The sequence below is a fragment of the Ips typographus genome, linkage group LG2 (genome assembly GCF_016097725.1).
Source record: "Ips typographus isolate SLU linkage group LG2, UJ_Ityp_2.0, whole genome shotgun sequence".
Lineage (NCBI taxonomy): Eukaryota > Metazoa > Arthropoda > Insecta > Coleoptera > Curculionidae > Ips > Ips typographus.
The window spans coordinates 15,053,086-15,080,495 of NC_138423.1; the positions used below are offsets into that span (position 1 = coordinate 15,053,086).

At 34.9% G+C, this 27,410-nt stretch overlaps 2 protein-coding genes across 5 annotated transcripts in view; both read left to right on the forward strand.

Annotated features, from left to right (window-relative positions):
- Window positions 1-27,410, forward strand: part of LOC145740594 (uncharacterized) — a 216,316-nt gene that overhangs the window by 106,738 nt on the left and 82,168 nt on the right. The gene's annotated exons all lie outside the window — the stretch shown is intronic.
- Window positions 1-27,410, forward strand: part of Lpin (phosphatidate phosphatase LPIN) — a 53,997-nt gene that overhangs the window by 8,029 nt on the left and 18,558 nt on the right. For 2 of the 3 annotated variants that reach the window (XM_081996171.1, XM_081996170.1), the window contains exons 1-7: window positions 12,683-13,081; window positions 20,891-21,064; window positions 21,119-21,253; window positions 21,321-21,724; window positions 24,476-24,936; window positions 26,930-27,038; window positions 27,097-27,367. In XM_081996171.1, coding sequence (XP_081852297.1) covers window positions 12,902-13,081; window positions 20,891-21,064; window positions 21,119-21,253; window positions 21,321-21,724; window positions 24,476-24,936; window positions 26,930-27,038; window positions 27,097-27,367 — 1,734 coding nt within the window. In that variant the 5' untranslated portion in view covers window positions 12,683-12,901. Of the gene's footprint in view, window positions 1-12,682; window positions 13,082-20,890; window positions 21,065-21,118; window positions 21,254-21,320; window positions 21,725-24,475; window positions 24,937-26,929; window positions 27,039-27,096; window positions 27,368-27,410 lie in introns of those variants that run through there. The other variant, XM_081996169.1, reaches the window with a different exon arrangement.

Below are 27,410 nucleotides of genomic sequence, written 5' to 3' on the forward strand. Positions count from 1 at the left end.
CTGTTTACTCCGTCACAAACGCACCTCTTTACACTACCAATCAAACTGCTTTGCCTTGAGAGTTATTTTTTTCGCAATCTTATTGTTTTTCAGACCGTTACATGACTGGCTAGATCAAAAATTTGTTTTGGTTGGTATTTCCTAGAAACTGTTTGCGTTTTAACTTCTAGTGTTTTTAGGTACAATTTCAAGTATTTTTTTTTTTTTGATTTGCCCCGTTATGGTTATACGCTTGCATACTTAATTGGGTTTTATTCTTTGGTTCGTTGACTTTCACTGCACACGATATGTGATGTGGTGCGTTTATCACCTCAGACCGCCCACCAATAGGAAGTCAGTTACGTCTCGGCAGTGACCAATCCTCTTGGGGTTATCTGCGATCGTATGATCGCGTGTTGTTTGTAGAATCAACTCCATATCTTCTTGATTTTATGGTTGTGACATACTTTATTTGTATTGTTTAGTTGTGTAATGACGGTAATGCAACATACGTAAACGTCTTAAATGTTAAATGTCAATTGACTTCTCTTAAGTCATACATTTTTTCTACACCATTTACACATGTAGTTTAGAAAGCGTCAGTTGAATTTTCGAAACCATAAGATGGATTTAAAAAATATCACTTGTATTACAGAAAAGGTACTTTCAATTTTAGAATAATAACTTTGATTTTCGAAATTGCAATTTGTATTTCAGATTAGTCACTTGTATTATAGAAAAGGGCAGTTGGATTTTAGACGTGGTCATTTGTAATTTGGAAAATTAAAGTTGAGCAAAAAAAGTAAAAATAAAGTAAATAGGTAAGTAAAAAAGTAAAAAGTTTAACGAATATTTTTAATAACATTGTGGTTTAAGCAGTTCAATGAAAAATCGATTTATCTCGAAAACCGTTTATTTTATCGAAATAAAGGAAGAGTACAATTTTTCGATAAAAATGTCAAGAGTATCCATTAATGGCGTTTGCAGCTGAAAATAATGACAGCTGTCAAAGTTTAAGCAAATTGTGTCTTAGGTCCAGTTAGTTCCTGCCTTTCGAAGACGAGATACCTGGTTTTCATGTCAAATAGAAGGTCCCTTTCGATAAAACATTAAACCCATATAATCATTACAATATACAAAGTGTTTCAAAAGTTACGGCCAAAAACGTTAATTGTAAGGCAGTTCCTTGGAGCTCAATATTTCCCTTAAGAGTGACTTTAAAAAAAAATATACGAGAGATTGTCATATAGTTATGGGACACCCTGTATATTTTATATGAATTAATACTCCCGATGGGCGGGTTTTTTTGCTTCAACTGATATTAAAAAAAAACAATAAACTAATAACCACATAGAAACACAAAAAAATCTGAAATTGAAATAACGCGTTCTAAAATACAAGGGACCTTTTCTGAAATACAAGTTACGTTTTCTAAAACCAAATTTACGATAATGAAATACAAGTTATAGATTCTGAAATCCAACTTATATTTTTAAAATCCAAGTGATATTTTCTAAACGACATGTGTAAATGGTGTAGTTACAAAGTTGGTCTGTTTACACTTGGCTCTAATTTTGTGTTCTGTTTATCATTATCCTAGCTCGGGTCAAACCAATTCTGGCAATGTTATCGAAAAAATATGATGTCAATGTTCCTGACGCTATACGTACTTAATTAGCTGAAAATCAAAATTGGCACCAAACGGAATGGAAATTTTAGTCAGACCTTTTGTGACTCACCAATGTTTAATCAGTTCGATTGCTTCAAATTTGCTAGCCTGTTAAATGTTTATGTTTGACCAAACCTTAAATTACCTAAAGGTAATCGATACAGACAGGTGTTTGCATGTTTCTGAGCTTTTTGAGGCTATAATTTGCAAAGCTGTGGAGTTTCAAGTAAACAGAAACCTCCAGAAAGACATTTAAATTTAGAAGGCTTATTTTTCTGCTCTGACCTAGTTCCAGTGTTTGTTTTCTTTGGTGTACTTGCTGCTTAAAGATTAATACACTGCCTATATGTAAGTAATGTGAATATTCAGGCCGGCCGGTTAGGCGACCAAGTCGTCCACCCACTTTCATTAAATGAACATCAGCAAAAAAAACGGTTTAGTGGTAGTGGTTTAAATAAAACCAATCTAAACGTGCCTTAAAGCAAAAACCATAAGTACTGCTTGATTGTATAATAAAGCAATTATAACACCATGTGTGCGCGCCATAGTTTGATCATATTAGCTCATAAACTATTCAATCTTGAAGATTCTACAGGGTGATCCAGGTTTAAGTGTAAAATTTGCTTTTATAAACTTTAGTTTGTTTTTCATTTTTGAATTAATAATACAAGACCATTAGGTTGCCGGTTTTTCGGGCAGTTCTGGATTTGATGAATATCAGCTACTTACAATAGTTTACGGGTCATAACACCGCCTTCTTTACAAGAAAGCCTAGAATGTGTCTTTTAATGGCGGCGTTATCGGATTTTTTTTTGTACACAAACCTATGGATTTGCAGTAGAAGATATGTTTTTTTTTATTTTTTCGTGTAGTTGATTAGAAGTTGTGAGTGAAAAATCAAAGAACGCTTCATTCCTGATCCAGATATGTATAGATATGGCTTTTTATACCCAATAAAGTCCAGCCAAAGCAAGTTTGGTTAGAACCCTTTGTCTTGGAAAGTACAACAAACTAATGTAAAAACTGCTCAATCAAAGAAAATTTGGAAATCCTTGAATCTAGGTAAGCAAAACTGGTAAATGGGTTTTATATTATTACCAAGACCTTTCTTTTAAAATGTAAATGTGCCAATAGAACTTCTAAAAGCTGTCCTGTTTCTTCAGGGTAAACCTTTGTTGCTCTCAAAATGCAGGCGGCCTCAAAATGTAACTCACATAAGTCACATACCAATGTATGTAAGAGGCAATAAGTTTACTGAATGAGAAAGCATATAGTACTTACCACTGAGTATTGTGTTGGAGTAAAATCATTCCACTTCAAAGCTTTCAACCACTGTTGGGTTCGAGCAGGGTCTTTTGGAATGTAAAAGACTGAGACATTTGGGCCTTTCACCAAATTGCTTTTAGAAATTTGGCAAACAACCAGTGGACGGCATATTGTAGAGGCAATAGAATTTAAGTTAAAAAACCAACCACAAATTATAGAACAATGAAGGAACAATAACAATAGTGATAACACAATAAAATGAACACAAACTACACTTTCACTAGAACAATAAACATATAAACAACAATTACTTTGGCAAGTAATCCCAAGTCTTGACTTTAAACCTTAAAAATTAAGTTAATCATCCAAAAACTCAATTTCCACAATACAAACAAATGCAAACTGTCAATCCCATATTTCGGCCATATTGGAATTTTTGGCATGCACCTTCTTGGCTTTCTTGTACAGAGGGCGGTGGTCATAACAGTGCACGTCGTCAGGTAACGCTGTAAAATGTCGTCCTCTTAATAGGACTGGTATAGGATATTCTGGGATTAATATGTTTTTACTCACCGGGGGCGTCGCCGCCCCTCGTCTCTTTGTGTCCAAAACGCTACGCTTATAGCAAACCTCGCCTCTGCACCAACACTTTCCCCTGACTCTATCACCTGTAGAAACTGATTAACGTTCCCCCTCTCATCCCCAACTAAATAGCAACTATACTACTATCACTACGTCTTGCACATGCTAATCGACACTGCTACACGTCTTCCATACCAAGCACTAATTTGACGTCACATGCGTCCTCACTGCACGTGGGAGCCTCATATGGTGGAGAATATATGCCCTGCATGCACCTGACGGTCCCATATGACTCCTCTCTACACTACTAATTTCTGGTAATGTCCCAACAGATATACCCCTCTCATGTTGCAACTAATTACAATCTAACTACTGTGCATATACCAGAATTACTACTTCTCCTACAAATGACATTTGCTTTTCACTCAGCACATCAACTAAGTAGTAGCTACACTACAACTACACAGTAGTGTAGTTCAAAAAAAAGTAAATATGTAAATATCACATCCCTCGCCGGATTGTTCAGGGAAAGGTTGAAGGCAGAAGATGGATACCTCGCAAAAAGCTATCGTGGCTGCGAAATATTAGAAACTGGACCGGACTGGGAGTAGAACAACTATTCCGAGTAGCAACAGATAGAGAGTCCTTTCGGACATCTGTTTACTATCAACTCAATAGACAATGGCTATCTCAGCCATGTCGTTTTCAAGGGAAATACACCATAAATATTACTGGCTGACATGGGCTTTTATTTCAAAATTGTCAAAATCAAAAAATAAGTTGACGTGCATTATGTCATTTTCCTGAAGAACTCTTCCTTTAAGGAATAAAGAGACCATCAAATTTCAGTTCAAAAAATCGTTTTTTTGTTATAACTGTCATACCGTTGATCAACTTTGAAGCAAGTACTTGAATACTCGTTATGTGATGTGAATGACATTTGTCAAAATTGTTTAGAGGCGTCGATATAGGGGGATAGTCTCTACGCTCACTGGATATTGTTCAAAATTGACAAAAATGTCTACTTGAGTTATTTTATTTTTTACTTTAAAATGGTTCAAAAGGATTAAAATCTGGTCATCTGTAAGGTTTACGAATTAATTTTTGACACTGAAAGTAGTCAAAAAAAACAAGATTTTTGGACTAATTTTTACTGGCGTTTAATTTTTTAGATCGTAGGTAGTGTAAAACCGCTGAGTAAAATTTTGTACACTAATTCCTAATATGCCAGTAATGCCTACTAATCTCATGTAATTCCCAGTAATTCTTAATAATTAACCTAACCTAGCCTAACAATACCCACTAACTTTTTGAATTATCACAACTGGAGAGTCTAAAAAAACCTTTTTCAATTAAAAAAAAGTAAAAATAAAAAAATATGCGACGATTTAACCGGAAGTAGATATCAACTGCTGCTTATTTTAAATGGGACACCCTGTATATTTTTTAATTTATGTATTCTACGTCAAATTCTAGACATATTTCGTGTATTAATGTCACATACTTATCTGTATCCGTTTCTGAGATATTTACCATTTTATGTGAAATTTGATATTTTTGGTCTCCAAAACATTTTTAACTTATACATATCAGGAAGTTTTTTTTCTTGGTTTTTGCTTTTCATATTAGACAAGGTTTGTTCTAAGAATGGGTGCAGAAAAACGTCAAAACATATAATACAGTGTGGTCAAAAAAGTCTAGTCAAGTTTTTCAAATGGATCACATTCTTATAATTCTGTCTGATTCTCTGTTCAAAATTAAAGAAGTTTGTATTACGCTACTTTTTTTAAAAAAATCACTTTTTAAATTGATACATTGAACCACCCTGTAACTGTCAAAATAACCGATTTAATGAAGGTTAAAGTAGTACTTGTAAAATTTAGTCAAAACTGTCTTTATTGTCACACACAACACTTTGTATAGACTTTTATATGTCAATGAATAGGAAATATAATAGGCTTTTAAAAAATATGACCGTCTGTGTTGATAGGTTGCTTCGTTTGGCCGCCAGAGGACTCCAAAGCTAACTAAATGTTTTTCTGGACTGTTACCACTCTAATATCTTTAAAGGATATTTTTTTTAATCGGGCAGATACGGCTCTGATATTTGGCACAAACTAGCGCAATGATTGCCAAATCTAGAGTAGTAGCAAAACTGTCGAAATACAATCATTAAGGTCGATTTTCGCTTGCACTAGCTGGCCATCGTAACGCTCAAAACCCATTAGGATAGTGGCGGTGTTTCAGGCAAATTTGACCCTTACGAAAATTGTCATTTGTACAAACAGTTTTTCAAAAAAATTTCGAGCATTACGTCGTGGTAGATCTAGTAAGTCACGTGACAGTGTTTTCCTAATTTTCTATAGTCAAGTTAGCCTTTAACCAGTCAAAAAATGTGTGTGGTGCATTCTGTCACTAAACCGTAATTAACACACGTGTATTTGTAGCACTTTGTATATACTTTTTTATGTCGATTGACAGCCAATGAAATGAGATTCCCATTGACGTATAAAAATCGGTTAGCCATTTGCCCGCTAGAGGGCGTCAACGTTAACCAATTTTTTTGGGGTATCTTTTTGTTTAATTTTCAAAAACTCGCGTAACTGCACTATCTTTAGTAGATTTTTATACGTCAATGAACAGCTCATGAAATGAGCTTTCTAAAAATATCCTCAAAACTCGCTTATTTGCACTACTTTGGGTAAAGTTTTATACGTCAATGGATAGCCAATGAAATTAGCTTTTTAAAAATAGCCCAACTGGTGTTAATAGGTTGGACGGTTTGACCACTAGAGGGCGTCAAAGTTGACTAATAATAATTTTTCATGACTTTTTTGGTGCATTTTTTTATTCAATCGTTAATAACTAGCTTATTATGTGCTACACTTTGTATAAGCTTTTATATGTCAATGGATAGCTAATGAAATGAGCTTTTTATTGACGTATAAAAGTTGATGGATTAGTTGTACGGTTTCGCCGCTAGAGACAGTCAAAATTTTTGAAAGTAAAATTACGAAATTCATAATTCTTGTTTTCCAACGGATTTCATTAAAATTGTCATTATTTTATTTATATTTATATTTCAATGGTAGATGTACAGAAATAGTACAATAATTTTTTAATCCCAGTGAGTTTCCCAGCTTTAAGGGCGTCAACACGCCTTGTTTTTGACCAGATATTTGTCAATATTCTGGAATGAATTGCAGCTAATTGAAGAATAAACATTTCTAAAAATTTCAAAAACTGCCTGATTCATGGAATATAGATGTAATTAATGTGTAAAGTGTAAGATTGCATTTAGGGTTTTAGAAAGAAAGTTATTATCCATAAAAAAAATAGGAAATACATGTATATTGATTAATAGATTTCTGATTCCTTCCAGATAATTCGCTTGCAAAACGTTCTAAAAACCTATATTACCTACATGCCCTTCTTTCTTTAACGTCGCATGGTTTTTGTCGTCATAGTAGAAATTATTTTTGATAAACAGTGTTAAGATCCGTTTTCGAAGTAAAAAATTACATGCATTTTAGTATGTTTTATGTGATACATAGAGTGATAAAAAAATTGTTTTTTAAAAATGCTCTACAACGGCACTTTAAAAATATGTCTAGTTCAACAAAATCAAAGTATTTTAAATCACCGGAAAAAACGCTCAAGCCGGCAACCACAAAATATCAAAGAAAATCTTGAAAATCAATCTAAGACATAAGTGAATTTCAATATTACGTCACAGTTAATGTCGTCACTGCACCATTGGGACAGAGAGTACCAATTTAGATGAATATTTTAAACTAGATCGGCGATATTTTAAATTAAATCAACTTCGGTACGTACGCATATGAATATGTGCTCGTTTTCGAGTTATAAGTCGACGACCTTTGTCGTTAAGTTAAAATGGCCAAATATAAACGAGCAAATTACGTCCAAAACTAATAAAGCTTTGCAGAGTCTTGTAACCCGTTAACTTTTTTGTGGTTTCGTGTGTCTGAAAATTTGAATTGAAACGGAGGTTCAGTGCAAACTGCAAAGACTTGCCGACAGTTCTTTCATTTAATTTATATGTGTTAAGATCAGAAAAAAGCCTGCAGTAGAATATCCTGAAATAGTATATTTCATTACCAGTACAGAAATGAGGATTTTTCCGTGCGCGCGTGACAAATTCTCGTCTGAGGCGCAGCCGAACACGGGAAGTCAAGCAAGAACGGAAAATCCATTTCTGGACGAGTAATGAACGATATTTTTTATTATACTTAGGTACCTGAAATCAACATAAACAAAAAATATCGCAAAAAATTATTAAGAAAATCGGGAATATTTATTTTTATTTTTAAAACAGTAAAAATGTAAGTACATACAACTCAAATTAACAAAAAAAATACAAGTAGGTAATTCTAAGAAAATTAATTTTGGACAGAACCGTTATTATTAATAGTAATATTTATTGTACAATTCGTATTATTGTTGAAGCTCAATCCCTTTTGCATTTCTTTTTGTTGAACTAAAGACTCTGCTAAAGATGTTGAAGCGGAGTGTTCGTGTGTGCTTTGGTTCTCTTGATTGACTGTTACAGATGTTGTAGTTTCCAAGTTACAAGGGCTAAACAACTTCCGTGATACTTCAATTTTTCTTTGTATGGACTCTTCTATATATCCTTCTGCTACATTGGAAGAAAGCCATCCTCCGTGTCTTTTCAAAGTGAGCAAATCACCGCCGTTTTCCACCAACATGGTTGCCGAAGAGCGCCTTAGCCCATGTCCGGTATATTCTTCGGGATTTTTTAGTTTTAGGTATTTTGCAATAAGTTTTGGAATACCACTGATAGTATGGGACCCAACATGTTGAGCGTAACATCTTTGGTTTCGGTATGCAACAAATAATCTTCTACTCTCCATATGTTTAGGGCGGTAATCTGCGTATTTACGGTAAATTGTACAGGGATCGAATTTGCAATTTTCATTGGTAATGGTAAAACTTCTTGACCTGTGAGTTTTTCCATCTCGTAAGAACACGACAAGGAAACGCCCATTATCTTCCACATCATCTAAACTCAAACGTATTAAATCATCTCTGCGGCATGCACCGAAAATGCCAAACACTAAAATTACTTTTGCTAGTATTTATTCTCCATCTGAAGCTTCACATAAAAATTTGGTTACTTGTTCTGCTGTAAGAATCTTGGATTTCTTTGGTATATATCCTACAGCTTGTCGTTTCAAAAAAGCAATCGTTTTTGGATATTGATGGTGAGTATTTTCTTTTATTGCCAAACAACTCTTTAACATAGAGAATCGACTCCATAAAGTGGAGGATTTCATAGTGTTGGCTTTTTCAGAAAAATATACTAAAAGAATATCGCCACTCACAATTTTGTTTCGTTTCTGAGTCCGCCATTCGGTAAAACTGTTATATTCTTGTTCATATCTCAACCTGGATTTCACTGGTAATAAATCTGCACTCACTTCTGCCGCTCGTTGTAAGATATTTTCGGGAATATCCCGATTTTCTTCACAATCTGAATTCATTTTTGCAAAATGTAATAAATACATAAATACTTAATTTTCACTGACAGAAAATCAAATTTGTCATTAATAAATAAATCGTTGCTATAGACACATTACTCGTTTCTTTTTTTTCTTCGGGTTGCCATAGGATATCTAGTATCATGGATATCTATGTTTATTATTAAGCGCACGGAAAGAGGGATCGGGAAAAAATTTCCGTGCGCTGTTCCGAAAATGTCATATTTTCTGTATTTTATAAACAGTTGAAAATGTAGTATTTTCTGTTAAGTATAATAAAAATATCTTTTCAGTTTTTTGTCTCATTATACATACAGTCTAATTTGACCAAATTACACTTCCGTGTATCATATAAAGTGCGAACCAGGACAAATGGCGGTTACGTCATCAACTGTCTTTCTTGTTGGTTAAATGCAAATCCAGCGCAACAAAATGAGATTTTATACAAACGAAAATAACCTTCAAAATGGTTTTTGCTAAGGACTTCCTTTTTTGATGTAAAAACACAGAGCGTTCCATTTGAAAAAAATAACTTTTTATCATTTTTATGTTTAGCGAAAAATCACTAATTTTGACAAAATCTCTATAATGTAAAACACATTTTCTCACTCAAAACTATGCTAAATTTCCTTCCTGTCTTTGAGACAAGGCTTCCTAGCTTCAATTTGATAATTTCTATTTATTAAAATGCTTACGGTAATCATATGACAACACAGAGTCTTTTGAAAGCCTTCCAGGCAGCATTTTTGACCATTCCAAGACAGAAAGAAGCCTTGCCACTGTTAATTTGACTACTGGAAGACAGTAAAAAGTTCCTGTTTTCAATAAAATATTTTCCAACTTAAATTTGACAATTTCTACCTATTAAAATGCTTACAGTATTAATGTGATAACTCAAAGTCCTTAAGGAGGCTTTGAGGCAGCACTTTTGACTATTCCAAGACAGAAAGAAGCCTTCCAGTGTTAATTTGACTACTGGAAGACAGTTAAAAGCTTCCTGTCTTTAAGAGAAGGCTTCCTAGCTTCAATTTGACAATTTCTATTTATTAAAATGCTTATGGTAATCGTATGACAACACAAAGTTTTTGGAATTTTCCAAGCAACATTTTTGACTATTTCAATAGTCAAAACTCAATATGTTACATTTGTCAAATTTTGATTTGTTATAAGAAGAATTAACGACTGAGCTTTACATAAACTTTCCTGTTCAATTCAATAGTTTTCCCTAAAATTTACATTTTCTACTAATTCCAGTGGCGTAGTAATAAAAATTTGATTGGAGCTATGTTTGAGAGAAGTAAGTAAAATTTGACGAATAACTCGCATATCATGAGAATTAGGTACGGAAAAGAGTTATACAAAAATCGAAAAAACAATAATATACAGGATGTCTCATTTAAAATATCAACCTATACCACTTTTTGTAAAACATTTTAGATCGATGGATATACTCGTAGAAATGTTAACCTAATTACGATATTTATTAAAAGTTGCTATATTTTCATTCAGACAGCTTTTTCATCACAATTTCTACTATATTTGGCAACGTTGCATTGTAAATAATAATTGATAAGAAATTGCCGATTTTGTGGTCCATAACACTAATCCTGGTTATCAAAAACATTTTTGCACAGTAACTAATAATACGACAACATTGTAATTAAGTCAGCGATACTGACCAATATGCAGTCGTAAATATAAATAATAAAAGCGTTTTTTGTTTTATATTTTCTCTGATAAGTAAACAGTAAACAATATTAATATTAGAAATAATTTATTATAAAGGTGACAGTATTGTTGATAAAAGGTTAACTAACCCTACCATGTTTCAGTTTAATCAAATCTTTAGTCTCGACTAAATTAATGTAAATAACTATTTAGTTATTAAATTATTACATAAACTAAATAGTTAATTATTTAATTCAGTGAGTCATTAGTTCCTATTGAATGCATTTTTATAGTGCTTTATTTAATAAAATTAATTATTCCTTATTATGTTTCAAAATGAAATATTTACTAGTTGTTTTTGGTTTGTTTATAATACTAGAATATAACACTTAATTAAGACTTCATGAAGAGTAAAGCTACTTTTTGGTTTTGCGGTCATAACCTTATTTGTTCTTGGTTACACCACTACAAAACAGAGGAATACAATAAAACTAGCAGTTACATAGGTCACTTTTGAAGGAGGTATTTGGCTTCTTTGTTGTTTTCCCTGTACAGTCTATATACAGGGTAATTCAAATTACACCCTCACCATTGAGATCTCAGAAACTTTACAGTGTGGTCCAAATTGGTGATGCATGTATTGGGATCTCGAAAACGGTAAGAGCTACAGATTCGGTTAAATGGGGAAAGTTTTAGAGAATTTTATGTGAAACTTATTTCCAGTTTCCAAATTAAATTATCTTGCTCCGTTTTCCGGAAAATTGGGAAAACGTCAGAGGATGCATTTTAAACAATCTTTAACAAAGCCAAAGAGAGTTTTGAAACCAAGACGTTATTAAGGCACTTTTTTACGTAGAACACGATGACGTAATTAGAAAAAAATCTATCGTCATTGGTTTCCGAGATATGGATGATAACTTTGTAAATTCTTATGGCCGCCTTCAAGATGGCGTAGAAACTTCCAAAAGCTTTTAAAATAGTCTAAAAGCTTCCAAATGCTTTTCAACATCTATAGAAGTTCTCAAAAGATTTCAAGACAGTCTAAAAGCTTCCGTATGCTCCTAAAGTAATGCTTCTAAAACAGCCTTTCAAAACCCTCTAGAAGCTTCCAAAAGCTTTTAGAACAATCTAAAAGATTCCAAATGCTCTTCAACTAGTCTAGAAGCTTCCAAAAGATAGGTATCAAAACAGTCTAGAATCTTACAAAAAATTCTCGAACCGTCTAAGAATTTTTAAATACCCCTGAAGCATTCCAGAACCTTCAATATGCTCTTAAAAATTGTCCACAAACCTTCCAAATGCTCCTTAAGTAGTTCAAAACAATTTTGAAATCTTTCAAAACAGTCTAAAATCTTCCATATGCTTCTAAAGCAGTTTAAAAGCTTCAAAAACTTGCTCAAAAAAAAATTAAAAGAATTTGCATCTCTGAAAGAGTTTTGTGCTTTTTTAAAGATTTTTATGCTTTTTTAAAGAAAATTATTTTGCTTTTAGTGTTTTTTTTTGTCAACGTAATAAGTGTTGCGTTGTTACATCTAAAAGTGTCAACACAAAAATACTATGAAAAATTGACATCAGAATAACAGTTTAATTACGAATTTTTTGATAACATCCAAGGTTTTAGCGGCAAAATAAAAGTTGAAAAACAATAACAACTTTTTGAAAATCGATGTTGGTCTACTAAATAAACGGAAGCACGTTTATGTTGTTGATAACGCTACAGAGGTTGTTATTGTTCTAAGTCAGTAGCGCCACAAATATTGACTAATTTAATTGACAAGTTTAATCAATACATTGAACTGTCCTTGCGTGCAAGCTTTCTTCTTCTCCGTTAATGGCGTGCAAGGGTACAACTTCCCCTTTATTATGTTTTTCAGTATGAATAAAGTCACGCAATGGCTTTTATTATGATTCACAAAAAGATTTAATAATTGTTTTGTATCGTAGCGTTCTACGCCTATGTTTTCGATCCCCCCTTTATATACCGGCAGGAGTTTCGATTTTCCTGATTCACTCATTCGGTTTGCACAGTCCTCGTCTGAGATCGCGTTTACTAAAAATATGACCGCAGTACTTGACGAGACAATAGTTTAATACACTGTGTTTTGAAATTGAATCGTGTATGGTGCTAGTTTTAATTTGAACCTAAGAAAGACATTTAAAGGGTGTTTAACCCCCGTTGTTGTGGTTTCAGTGATTAAGCGAGGGGGAGCAAAGAATGCACGGGATGATGCGAATATTTTCGAACTTCAAGGAGTTCTACAATGACATCAATGCCGCTACTTTAACTGGAGCTATTGATGTGGTGGTGGTTGAACAACCCGATGGCTCCTTCAATTGTTCACCCTTTCATGTCCGATTCGGAAAACTGGGAGTTTTACGCAGCAAAGAAAAAGTGGTAAGTTAATATTGTCTACATTTTAATTTTTAACGGATTGGCCTGGGTAAACCTACTCCAGTGTTCCAACCAATTTTTAATCCAACTCACGTTAACGCAGAGTGGAGATGAAAGTTCATTTCGATTGCATATTTCCTTATTACGATTAAAACGGCGACACAAAGTCTAACCTGAATCACTCAGCTGGTGTGTGAATATTTGCATAAGTTTATGATTATTTATAACTGATAGTGTGAATGAGATGATTAAGTACCTTAATCTGGTGATTTAAAAATATTTTGTTAGATTGGCAATAATGATTATCTTTGTTCAATTCCAGAGGTCAATTTTAGGTTTTTTTATGATGCTTACTCATATTGATTTAAAAGTTTCATACTACTTACAGGAAGCTTCACAATATTGGCCAATAAATTTATACATAGATACAAAATTAACTGTCAAAAACTAACTTATCAAAATGTAAATACATAGTTTCAGGAGTTATTTGACCACTTTTAATAATAATTATTTCTATACTTGATATCTTCGATTCCTATTTTATTATATTGTATAAAATAGGATATCATATATACACTCATAATAAATGTGGTTTTACATATGCTAAGTGTTCTAACAGAATAGACACACTTTTCATATTTGTCTAAAAGAAAGGTTTACATTTGCACATTTACTAAACAGGATAGTTGAGTTTTAAATGTCAATCATCATTCGATAGCCCACCAAAAAATGAGTTGACATGCATTATGCCATTTTCCTGAAGAACGCTTCCAAAGAAAGATACAGTCCTCCAAATTTCAGTTTAAAAAACGTTTTTTTGCTATAAGTGTCAGATTGTTGGAGCAATTATGATCAAATTTGAAACAAGTACTTACGAAATGAATACTCGTTAAGTGATGTGAATGACATTTGTCAAAATTGTTCAGTGGCGTCGATATAGGAGAATGGTCTTTATTTTCCCTCCCTATTATCTACGCTCCCTGGATATTATTCAAAATTGACAAAAATGTCTAACTGGGTTATCGTAAATTTTACTTTAAAATGGTTCAAAAGGATTCAAATCTGCTCACCTGGGAGGTTTACGAGTTAATTTTTGACACTAAAAATAGTCAAAAAAAAATAGAATTTTTGGACTAATTTTTACTGGCGTTTAATTTTTTACACTATAGGTAGTAACTATAAGTGTAAAACTGAACATTCAAGACTTGGGAGAGTCCAAATTTGTACTGAATAGTTCAAAAACTTGTTATTTACTAATATTTACTACTAGGAATGGTCTTAAAATTCGTTTTTTTTCAGACTGTAATCCATTGTCGAGTGTCTGAAACTGGATTTCAAGCACTTGAAACAGTCCGGAAATTAAGACAAGGATTGTTGCACATAAAACTTATTTTTTACTACTAAAATTAAGTTTACTTTTAAAGCTAGAAATGACTTTACTAAGACTATCTGTATCTGTAGAGTGGGGAGGGTGAGTGTAGACCCACAGCACTTAGGCCACATGTGACCCATCGTCCATCCTGCCTTTCCCAGGAAGGTGGACAGATCACTAGGGGACATCTCTTTTATGTCGGCAGGTGTAAGCCAAGACTCACCGAACACACACTCTCTATTGTTGTTACTGTTCACAATTCATGCATAGAGGTGTGTCCACTAGCCCCATAGTATGGAGGTGTTTTCTTAGTTGGCAGTGGCCAGTCAGAAATCCTACTGTTAAACGTAGGTTTTTCCTGGTCATCGCCAAATATTTCTTCGGCGCCAGCTTCCCAGGATCACCCAGAGTGATCCTGGCAAGACTGAATCCTTTGATTCCATCCCATCTCTTTAGGGATTGAGCATGGGTGTAGCGTTTAGCTAGTTCGAAATCATCACTGGGTCCTAAAATTTGTAATCCAGCCGCTTTTCTGGCTATAGAGTCGGCAATGCGATTACCTTTGCTCCTATCGTGCCCTTTAACCCATCTCAGGATAAAATTGTTATCTACCGAGGCGTTAGCTAAATCTTGGTGGCACTCTAGTACTAGCCTTGAGATAACACGTTGTCTGTTCAGGGCTAATAGGGCTGGTCTACTGTCCATGCAGATTATTATCTTTTTGCCAGAAATACCTTTTCTGGTTAGTTCTTTCGTGGCGATTGAGTTCCGTTTGAACCACGCTGATATTTTTTCCCATTCCTCACTTAATCCTTAGGCTTAGTGATCTAGAGTAAACTCCACATCCTGAGCCTTGTGTAAATACGTTTTGCATTTGAAGCATCTATCTCTGTGTTCTGTTTTATTTGTATTTTGTAGGGTTTGTTAAACACAAATCTGGGTTCAATTACATCACTAGCTGCCTGCAGCAGAGACAACGCAGTGAGTGCTTCTCGCCATAGGCTTATCCTCAATTGACCTGCCGACCAGCCGTGCGCAATCGTAACATGGCCATTAACGCAACCTCCTTAACGTACAAGTCCAGAGGGGTCAGACCAGGAATTAATTCCATTGCCGCGGTTGGTGTTGTTCTCATGGCTCCTGTGATGTTTATGCAAGCCATTTGCTGTATTTGATATAATTTTCCGATAGCCGTTGCTTGTAGAACCTTAGTTATTAATAGTTAGAATTTAATAGTGACAAAACTTGAAATTAGCCTATTAAGCCTATGGAACATTTGTTTTACAATGTAAAAAAAGTCTGCTATGTCAAAAACTTAAAGGGGCTTAAAAAGGGTTTCCGCCCCAGAAGTGCTACAATGTCACTGCCTCCAAAGTAGAAGTACTGGACACATGGAAGTGTTTTTGACGAGCTGCTTAACCGACGGGTGCAGGAAGAACCCGAAAGTCTTGTATTCCAAACAGCAGAGGTTAATATCCCGCCTGTATCCATGGAGGAGACAACTAAGAAACTTAAAAATAACAAAGTGGCAGGCTATGATAATATCCTCGCAGAAAGTCTGAAACATGGAGGGGACGATCTAGCCATACAAATACATAGCCTCGTGCAACAGAGTTGGAATCAAGAAATCATTCCCGACGAATGGAAGGAAGGTGTTATCATCCCACTCCACAAAAAAGGGGACCAAATGCAGTGTAAAAATTACCGAGGTATTGCCCTGCTGAGTCACGTCCACAAAGTATTCTCAAACATTCTGCTTCAACGTCTCTTTCCATATACCGAGGAGATTATCGGAGACTATCAATGCGGCTTTCGATCAACAACTGACCAGCTCTTCACTATCCGTCAGATTTTGGAGAAATGTTGGGAGTTTAACAAGAGCCTACATACCCTTTTCATAGACTTTGAACAAGCATATGACAGTGTTATTAGAGTGAGAATCTGGAAAGCTATGGGGGAACTTGGTGTCCCGCACAAACTGATTCGACTGTGTAGAGCGTGCCTGGAGGGGGCAAAGAGCGGCGTCAAAATCGATGGTGAGTACAGCCAAGCATTCCATATTAACAGAGGTCTAAAACAGGGGGATGCTTTGTCGCCAGTACTATTTAACCTTGCACTAGAAAAAGCAACAAGAACAGCATCAGTGAAAGCAGGGATTTTTGGCCCAGGAAGTCTCAAACTTATTTTGGCTTACGGAGATGACATAGGCGCAGTAGGAGAAAGTACTGTTAGTGTGAAGGAAAATTTTATAAAGATCAAAGAAGAAGCTCAGAGAATAGGTCTACGAGTAAATGAAAGAAAGACCAAATACATGCATGTCAGGCAGAACGTCACAATGGACTATAATTTTGAGCATGTGCAAACCTTCAAGTACCTATGTGATAACGGCAGACAATAATATGCAGGAAGAGATTAAACAGCGAATCACACAGGCAAACAAATGTACATTTGCAGTACAAACCCTGCTAAAATCAAAATTTATCACAAGAAAAGCCAAAACCGGAATCTATCAAATAATGATACGGCCAGTAGCAACATACGCCAGTGAAACATCGAAACTGACAGTTCGCGACACAGAGCTCCTAATAGGGTTCAAGAGAAAGATCCTGCGCATGATATATGGTCCCGTTCGAGACCCTGTAACCGGCCATTATAAGATGAGAAGCAATGCTGATTAATTGCCCAAATATATCAAAGCCCCGACACACCGCCTTCTTTACAAGAAAGCCTAGAATGTGACTTTTAATGGCGGCGTTATCGAATTTTTTTTTTGTACACAAACCTATGGAGATGCATTAGAAAATATGTTTTTTTTTATTTTTTCGTGTAGTTGATTAGAAGTTGTGAGTGAAAAACCAAAGAACGCTTCATTCCTGATCCAGATATGTATAGATATGGCTTTTTATACCCAATAAAGTCCAGCCAAAGCAAGTTTGGTTAGAACCCTTTGTCTCGGAAAGTACAACAAACTAATGTAAAAACTGCTCAATCAAAGAAAATTTGGAAATCCTTGAATCTAGGTAAGCAAAACTGGTAAATGGGTTTTATATTATTACCAAGACCTTTCTTTTAAAATGTAAATGTGCCAATAGAACTTCTAAAAGCTGTCCTGTTTCTTCAGAGTAAACCTTTGTTGCTCTCAAAATGTAACTCACATAAGTCACATACCAATGTATGTAAGAGGCAATAAGTTTACTGAATGAGAAAGCATATTGTACTTACCACTGAGTATTGTGTTGGAGTAAAATCATTCCACTTCAAAGCTTTCAACCACTGTTGGGTTCGAGCAGGGTCTTTTCGAAAGTAAAAGACTGACACTTTTGGACCTTTCACCAAATTGCTTTTAGAAATTTGGCAAACAACCAGTGGACGGCATATTGTAGAGGCAATAGAATTTAAGTTAAAAAACCAACCACAAATTATAGAACAATGAAGGAACAATAACAATAGTGATAACACAATAAAATGAACACAAACTACACTTTCACTAGAACAATAAACATATAAACAACAATATATAATAGCAAACAAAAATTACTTTGGCAAGTAATCCCAAGTCTTGACTTTAAGCCTTAAAAATTAAGTTAATCATCCAAAAACTCAATTTCCACAATACAAACAAATGCAAACTGTCAATCCCATATTTCGGCCATATTGGAATTTTTGGCATGCACCTTCTTGGCTTTCTTGTACAGAGGGCGGTGCCCGACATCATTCAGGAGATAAAGTCCGGCAGACTAAGATGGGCAGGGCACCTGCAAAGAAGACAAAACGATCGCCTAATAAAACGGGTATGGAAGGAGGCACTAATAGGAAAAAGACCACTGGGAAGACCAAGGCTCAGATGGAGAGATAACATCATTAAGGACCTGGTTATCCTTGGTGTAGACCAGCAAGAATGGAGTGAGATGACCCACGACCGCTCCAGGTGGAGGCAGATAGTCAAGACAGCCAAGACCCACCCTGGGTTGTAGTGCTACGGAGTAGTAGTAGTAGTATGTCAAAAACTTGATGAAGATTGCCTTGAAACTCTATTTTCCAAGCTGAAAGTAGTTTTAAAGCACGTTTAAAAGCACTAAAAATAGTCCAAAGAAAATGAAAAACTAAGAAAAATACTTTAAAAGATAGTCTTTAAGTCAATTTTTATGAAACTAATATCAATTCAAGACTGTCTTTCAATTTGTCTGTAAACTCCGAAAACTAGCTTTAAAGACTTTTTTAAGCTCCTTAAGTCACATTTCACTATTTCCAAGACAATTTTTAAGATATGGGTTTGGGGTCTTTGAACTCAATTATCTCGTAAATGTAGTTTCAAATCAGAATTTTATAAGAGTTCTAGATACTTTTTCAACTTGAGCAAGTAAATTAAAAGAAACTGCCATTTTTGAAAAATATCCAGTGACGTCGAAATTAAGGCGGAAAAATTAAATCCTGTACTAATATACGCCACTGGAGAATTTTGACAAACGTCATTAACATCACAAAGTGAGTATTAATTGCATAAGTTAGAATTAGACAGGTAAGTCCAAAAAGCGGGATTGGACATTTCCCAGTAATAGACCCTGTTCGCGTATTTTTTTATTAAAAATTACAATGTTTAAAAAGCCTGTGTCAGTATGACGTAGTAAACTATTGAATAAAGAAGATAAGAGATTGTTTTGTAAGCAAGGACAAAGCAATAGTTTGTTGTTTGTATTGCTACCTAACTATACCCATATGAAAATATAAAAGATTTAAAACAAACACAGCTTAATACAATAATAGAAAGCGTTACAGTGAAATAACAGGCAGTAAGAGGAAGTTTTCTTTAAATTATAGAATCGATTTGAAAAATAAATTACTAACTTTGATATCAAAATAAACACAAAAGACTGACGTATAAACAATCAATCTTCTGTCAATGCCAACTTTTACCTGTGCTTGGTTGACTAATTACCAACCAAGTAAACCAGGTAATTCTGCAAAGGTCTATAGATCCATGATGCTAACTTTCTTGATTGTTGGTTTCTTGATATACCGGAAAATTTTTGAAATAATCGGTCGTAATAATTTTTTTTTATATATTTTGGCTGTCACTTAAGCTAAGTGCCACTTCTAGGGTCTTTTCTGCGTAGAATTCAGTGGCGGAGTCGCTTTTTGGCTATTTTTTTGAAGTAACTATGTATTTGTAATGGAACACTTTACATGGGGTTATTTGATAGCTTTAAGCTGATTGAAACGATACATACCTAGTTAAAACTAGATAAATATGGCTAACTTGTAAATGACATTAATTTGATGTTAGGGTTTATCATTGTTTACTAAAGTGTTATACAGAATATGCCTCCAGTAAGGGAATAGAAAAGAAATTTCTTTGTTTATCTCACTTTGACTTGTATGTCTTGCTATAAGTCTGCCTTGTTTAAATCTCTGTTTCTATCTCTATCAAGTTACATAGTACCCCTACAGCCAGCCTAAAGATTCTAATGTGACCAACTGTCACATGACTTGGTACATGTTACTTACGAAATTAGTATCTTTGTCTAATTCATTAATTTCTTCTAGTTATCTCTTTTTACCACATGTTTCCTATGCGTTATTTTGAAAATTCTATACTTGGTTATTTATGTCTACCATTTTCTAAATTATTTATTAAAGGGGCTTGTTTTTTTTTTCATAAGAAGCTATGTGTCAGAAAAACGTTATTTACTTTTATGAGAGTAATTTTTATCTTTGTTGTTTAAAAGCATTGTCGGAATAAAGAAAATATAGATATTATAACCATTATTATAGTTAAGTACCACTTAAATTTATGAAATGTAGCATTTATTAGAGATGAATCTCTAATAAATTTCTCGGAATTTCTACTGACAAGTTGTGATTGACATTGATTGAATTGAATATTTCATGCATATACATGGTTGGCAAGTCAATAACCCAAAACTGGTTATTGGCATTATTAGCACGTTCATAAATAACCATATGGAAGGAGATACATTAAACTTTTGAATAATTAGTTTTGATGATATTGTTATTGATTTTGGGATTTAAAAATTTCATTCAGACAAAAATAACACATAAAAATTTAATACACAAAATGCAGAATATGTAAAGTTTTCATTTAGGTTAGGTATAACTTTGATATTTTACTTTAAACTTTACGTGAAACATGCAAACAAGTTATAATATGCTATATTAAAATTCCCAACAATACATTTGATAATACTTTAAATAAAGCCAAGATTTCAAACGTGTCCACGTTCGTTTGGCACTAAATCCAAAAAAATTGAATTTAAAGCGCTCAGTTGCGTAGGCCAGGTATAATCAACAAATGGTGTATTTCATTTATAAGTGCCAACAAACGCCTGTGACGGTTGCTTGGATTTCTTACCCAATTATTATTGAAACTACATGAACTTTATAAAATAATTGTTTGCAATAAACTGGAATTTTTTTTTTAGGTTGACATAGAAGTCAATGGGGAACCTTTGGACATTCACATGAAGCTCGGTGAGAGCGGAGAAGCGTTTTTTGTTGAAGAACTGGAAGAGGACGAAGGAAACGATATTCCAGATCATTTAGCCACGTCGCCTATACCAGTTTCTGATATTGAAGACATGCTTTTTAACAGCAAAGTACGTGTTTCAGTTACATACTATTAGTTATTATTTAACGGGGATTTGTTAAAGGGGAGAAGGAGGAGTTTTAACTTGGAAAATATCGATCTCAACCAGCCCAATTCCTATGAAAAGCGCCGATACACTGCCGATAGCCAGATGCACAACAGCCGGGCGCATTTGGAGAGAGATTTCTTAAAAAGACAGGTCAGATTTTATTTTGTTCTCGAGATGTTAAAATAAATTTTATTACATTTGTATTATACTTTTCTAGATCGGATTAGGCAATATTGAAGGAACATCAGTCGAAGACGTTACTTATTCACTAACAGCATCCAGACGCAGTGATGAGGAAGACTTTAGTCACAGTCAAAACGACTTGTCGGAAACTATTTTCAAAATGGATAGTCTCGATGAGCCACCAAGCAAAATTGACCAGCCTGAAAAGTGTATGGAAAGGACACCGTCACCGGTTAAGGAAGAAGTCCAGATAGAAAGCAAGGGAAGTAAGAAGAAGAGGAAAAAAATGCGCAAGAAAAATGCTTCTCGCAAGTCAACCAGCAACAATACCGTGGTTCCGAGTCCTGGCGTTGAAAGTGTCGACAAAGCAAACGATTCTACTACGGATAGAAGCTCTTTCGGTAGTAACTGTTCAGAGGCGGAACTCAAGGAATTACAGTGAGTACATTTTTATAGAAACGCTTCATTAAGGTATTACGATATATTATACTAAAGAGAAGACTCTTTGCTTCTAACGATATAATCTCAAATGTTCATATCAGAAGAGGTAAGTGATCAATGCCTGTTTGCACAAGCCGGTTTTAGGGATCCCTACGCCTTAGGTTAAGAATAAAGTTAGGTAGGGAAGGGATCTGAATTTTGATCCCTAACTAACTTTTGGTGACTAGCCCTCACTAAAATTAACTGTCAGCAGAGATCTGAAGAAAATGGTTAAAGTGCAAAACAAATTTTTTCAAATGAATTCATTGCCCTTTGTTTTTAGTTTCACTTTATTTATAACATGAAACGCGCTTTGTTACAACAAATTATTTGAATTCAAAAATTCGGAGTTGTCAATGTCATGGATGTTTCGACAAATCTAGTAATGTCACTAGACATTTTAAATATTCCTAGATCTATACTTAAAGATGCAATGTTGCCAGCGAGCTTAACTTCCCTTACTAGGTAGGGTTGAAATAAACATGGTGCAAACAAATTTTATATTAAGGTAACCTAAAAATAAAGGAAACTCTAGTAAAGTATTACCTAATGATATTTCTGTGCAAACGGGCATAAATAACTAAGGAATATATAAGGAATTTTGTGGTTCACATGCGTTCTCATCAGTAAACTCCGCAAACCATTCATAAGTCGACATTATTTATATTACTCACATATAATAAGGTTGTAATATGACTCTGGCGGGTTTGGTAGGGAAAGGAGAGGAAAAAATGACCGCCGATGGTTCAAACAGCTGACTCCACATAAACAAAAAAATACAGGGTGTTCGTAATTAATAATTCGTGTATGGCATAATTTCGGGAGCGTGTAGGGGATGTCAAAATAACTCTAGTTTGTCATATAAAAAAAATGTTTAAGTGCTCCTTAACGGAGATACAGAGCTCCAAAGGGATGCCAAGCAGTTTAGTTTTTTGGCTCTAACTTTTGAACCGCCCTGTATAAATTAGTGGAGTTTTAATATTGTATGTATATGATGATTAAACCATACTACAATAAATGTCTTACGCCGTCAGGGTAGTCAGGAACGGACTTGTCGCCGCACTCGTTGGACCAAAGTTTTGACAGGTGTCACTTTACAGAGTTCAAAACTACATTTTTAAATGTAGTATATTCGATTTCTCAATTAAGAATAAACTTTTAATAATTTTTGTAAACCGAGGCTTTCATTTAAGTAATTTTACTATACATTTTCGTTCAATTTAATAAAAATTAATACTCGTAGGAAAAATGTTGTACCAAACACATGCGGAGAGCTTCTTTTCTGCTTCTTAACTGCTTGCCCGAACTCCGCTTTACGTCGTTTGGACAACTGCAGTGTCGTGCGGGAAAATACTTATTCACCTTTGGACGTCAACTTTACGGTCGATTATGGCGTTACAGCCGTGGGTGGGCCTTTTATAAATATTTAATAATAATGTTTTTTTTTATAACCTGCTGTAGAATTTGCAATCATTCGTTCCTGTCAGACGCCTTCTTTCGCCATCCACTAACTCCAATCACTTTCAAGTCGTTCTCAATATTCTCCATGTATCGAGTTCTTGGTCGTCCTCGTTTCCGTTTTCCTATTGGTTTGTCTAGGAGTGTATTTTTTGAGGGATCATTGGCATTCATTTGCATCACATGTCCCAGCCATCTAAGTCTCCCTATTTTTATTGACCTTACGATATCTGGCCCCTGATAAATTCTGTACAGCTCGAAATTATACCTGAAACTCCACACTTCATTCTCGTTGAAGCATCCCAGTGCAACTTCGGCCTTTTCAGTAAACGTCCAGGTTTCAGCGCCATACATTAGCACTCTCTTGATTTCTTCTTCTTCTTCAGGTGCCGTCTCCGTTTTGAAGGTTGGCAATCATCAGGGCGATTCTTATTTTTGAGACCGCAGCTTTAAATAGTTCGTTGTTATTGCAACCAAACCATTCTCTAAGGTTCTTCAGCCATGAATTACGTCTTCTCCACACAGATCTCTTTCCTTCGATTTTTCCTTGCACAATAAGTTGCAATATTCGATACTTTTCCCCCCTCATGACATGTCCCATATATTGCAATTTTCTTGCCTTAATTGTCGTAATAACTTCTCTCTCCTTATTCATACGTCTCATCACTTCCACGTTGGTTATTCTGTCTACCCATGAAATCCTCAGTATTCTTCGGTATACCCACATCTCAAACGCTTCCAGTCTCCTCATTTCGGTTACCTTCAGCGTCCAGGCTTCCATCCCATAATACAGTACGGACAGCACATAGCATCTCATTAGTCGTATTTTCAGTTCCAGGTTTAGATCCCGACAGCAGAAAAGCCTTTTCATTTTTATAAATGTGCTTCTGGCCTGTTCGATTCTGATTCGTATTTCTTGTGATTAGCGTCTTATAAAGCTTAAACTTTGTTGTTCTCGATATATTTTGAGATTTTAGCTGAGACATTAGTGCGAAATAGCATCTGTTAACACTAAGAATTCTCCTAAGTAACTCTTCAGGGTATTAATGTCTGCGTGTGGCCGTGTGGTGATATTTCTGATTATACATATCTAAAAAATTTCAATTATAATTGGCTGCCACTTGTAATAGCATTTTAGCCTGCAAACCATTTTCAAAACTTTATTACAACAAGCTACGTTTACTAAGAAATAAATAAATCCGTGAATTTTTCATCTCTAAAGTGAACGTAAGTAATAATTGCAAATTTCAGGCCAAAAATGGAAAAAATCTCAACCAAAGATTCGTCTGATACCACTGCAAAAGCGGAACCATCCAACGTTAAGAAAGTGGATGCCGATTTTCATTTCTTCAGCGACACCGAGCTGACCTCGGGCAACGCGGAATCCAGATCGACTTCGCCTACCAATGTGGAATCGGTGCAGTCAGACTCGGAGATCGAAATGAAACTTAGAGGGGTCAAGGAAGAGTCGAATGAGCCGTCGAAGAGTTGGGAATGGGGTCATTTTCCGAGCGTGTCGCAAGCAACGTCCCCGAACAGCGAGGATCCGGTCAAGGAGGAACAGAAATCGACGTTGAGTAGCATGTTTTGGTTCATGAAATCCAAACATAACTCGCAGTCCCGATCATCGGATGGCGGGATGTATTTGTCGAATATCACCCCGGAAATGGCCGAAATGTACTTTCGTTACAAAAAACATCAGGCTAGGGATGGTGAGTTTATTTCTATTATTTGCATGACTTCATTCACATCAAGCTCGTTCTTTCTTTTTTTTTGACATTCAGTTAGTTTTCATGTAGTTTTGATTTTTGTGCAGTTGTGGAATACTTTTCTTGTTACTTGTAAGTCATAAATACTGATAAACTATTCTAAGGAGCCGCTTTTTAGGGTTCAGTTAAACTGAAAATTCGGTGGTAATCTGTAGAAGTTGCATACATTTTTCCGTGGCTCAATTAGGTGGAGTAATTATATGCATTGAACAAACGATCACCTTCGCACCTATTGACTATTACGTTATCCAAACGGGTTTAATTAAAATTCGGTTATCAAAATTTGCTTGCTACAGGGTTGGAATGAACTATTTTTTTATAACTATTTCTGTGCTCTAAATTTCGATTATCACTTAGTGCGGCTCTCTCCAAACTGCCTTGTTTAACAGATCACAAGAAATGCGCGTGATTACAAACTTTATTCACTGTCCAAAATATTTTCGTTTTGATATTCTCCCAGCTTAAGTGAATTACACTTACACACGTTTGGCAACATCCACAAAAATATTCCAACACTAAAACATGCATGTTTACGAGTCGACAGTAAATGCATTATGCTAATATTTCATAATGTAAAAGTAGCGCAGCATTGCCAAACTGTTTATTTTATATTTGTTTTTATTTACACCAGCTTTTATATTTTGAAAGATCTTTTGCAAGCGTACGCCACTGATGTTTATATGAGTATCGTTGCATTAAAACCGATGCGTGGAAGTGTTTCATCAAAGAGAGCGAAAGTTCTGACGTTTGTGGCTTTTTTTTGTTATTTTACATGTTGTTTAAACGACATCGTCTATTTTAAGCGTGGTTTTATGATGATTGAACTGGCGCTTGTCCGCGGTTTTACATCATTTAAGTGAAGTTTCAACTTTGAGTTGATTGTATTTAGGATTGATGCAGAGAAACGGGTATATCGGTATAGGTGTTAGGATTATTGAAAAATTTTACTTTTTACCACTTTAAGATGCAATGAACTCCACCCGTTATCCTAAATCTTTGCATCTGTTTTATTTCGATCTTGCATTTGCAAAAGCCGCTGTTCCCAAGAACAAAACTTTTTACTTTTTTATGTTTACCTCTTTACGTTCTAATTGATATCACTTACAATATAAAATAAAATTATTCTACTCAATCAAATTTCCTGAAATAAAGTGGTGGAGATAAGTCAAAGGTTGCTTAACTAAAGCCGCATTTATTTTTACCATAAATGGAAAAAATCAAATGCAAAATAAAGTTAAATACTACATCAGACAGAGAAAACTGCAACTTTCTTCTATTTCAAGTTATTTACAAAAACGCAAGGGTTACTACAAAAAAGTTATTTGGTTTTAAATGTGTACAAGATGTCGTAGGTGGCGCCCTTTACATTTTACAAGGGAAATAAGAGCAGATTTCAATTTTTCACACCACAAAACTCCTCTTAACCTTAATTTTGTGACAATACACCATTTATCAGACTATGAAGGCTTTCACGGCCGGTTAAAACTGAAATACAAAAGTTATCCTGGCTTATAAGGTCCAATGGAATTTCTTCCTGACGTTTCGTCCACATCTGCGGCGGACATTATCAAAGGTGATGACGTAACAGTCGAAGTGCTCTTCCGTACCTCTCGATATACGACGTACTCTAGGTAGAATCCTGGATATGGGAATTGACGAAACTTACATAGATTTATTGATATTAACATTCAGGAAAGAATAATTTATTTTATTTAATATAAGCAATATAAGTTTATTTTGTTTAGCTTTTACTTTGTTGTTTTTTATGTGTGGTGTTGACTTTCATTTAAAATAACTAATATAGTTTGACTTGATTTGAAAAGTATTTTACGATTTACACGCTTATCATTACTAGGTTATTGGCTATCAAACACTGCCGCTTTCTTTAGTTTACTGCCTCATTGTATTAAGTGTTACTGTTACGTGTAAAATCTAGATACCGACATGGATTGTGAATCAGGAAATGGGCCTTCGTTGACCCAGAGTCCGAACAGCCCGGAGGGCTGCAAGAGCATCGATTCAGACTTTGACGAACAGACAAAACTGTGAGTGCTTTCAGTTAGTTAGAGGGACATATCAATGAAATTATGCGTTGGTTGGCAGAGTGCAAACATACTCTCAAGACGTGGCTCTCTCTGTTTGCGGTTGGGAACCAAATCTCAGCATGGACAAGTTTAACGAACATCTTGTTAGCTTCACGGACTTCTGCAACGATCATTCGATCCTTGACAACCCTAAGTTGGTAGCTAGAATTAACGATCGTTTCTATAGTTGGAAGGTGGCCGTACCTATGCTGATTAGCATTATGTGTTTTGGTCGCCCTTTGATGCAGGCCTGTGTAGACCAATTATGCAACACCCACATGTCTTCTCAAGTAAGTTTTTTTATCATATTATAGAGTTTTTTACGTAATTTGT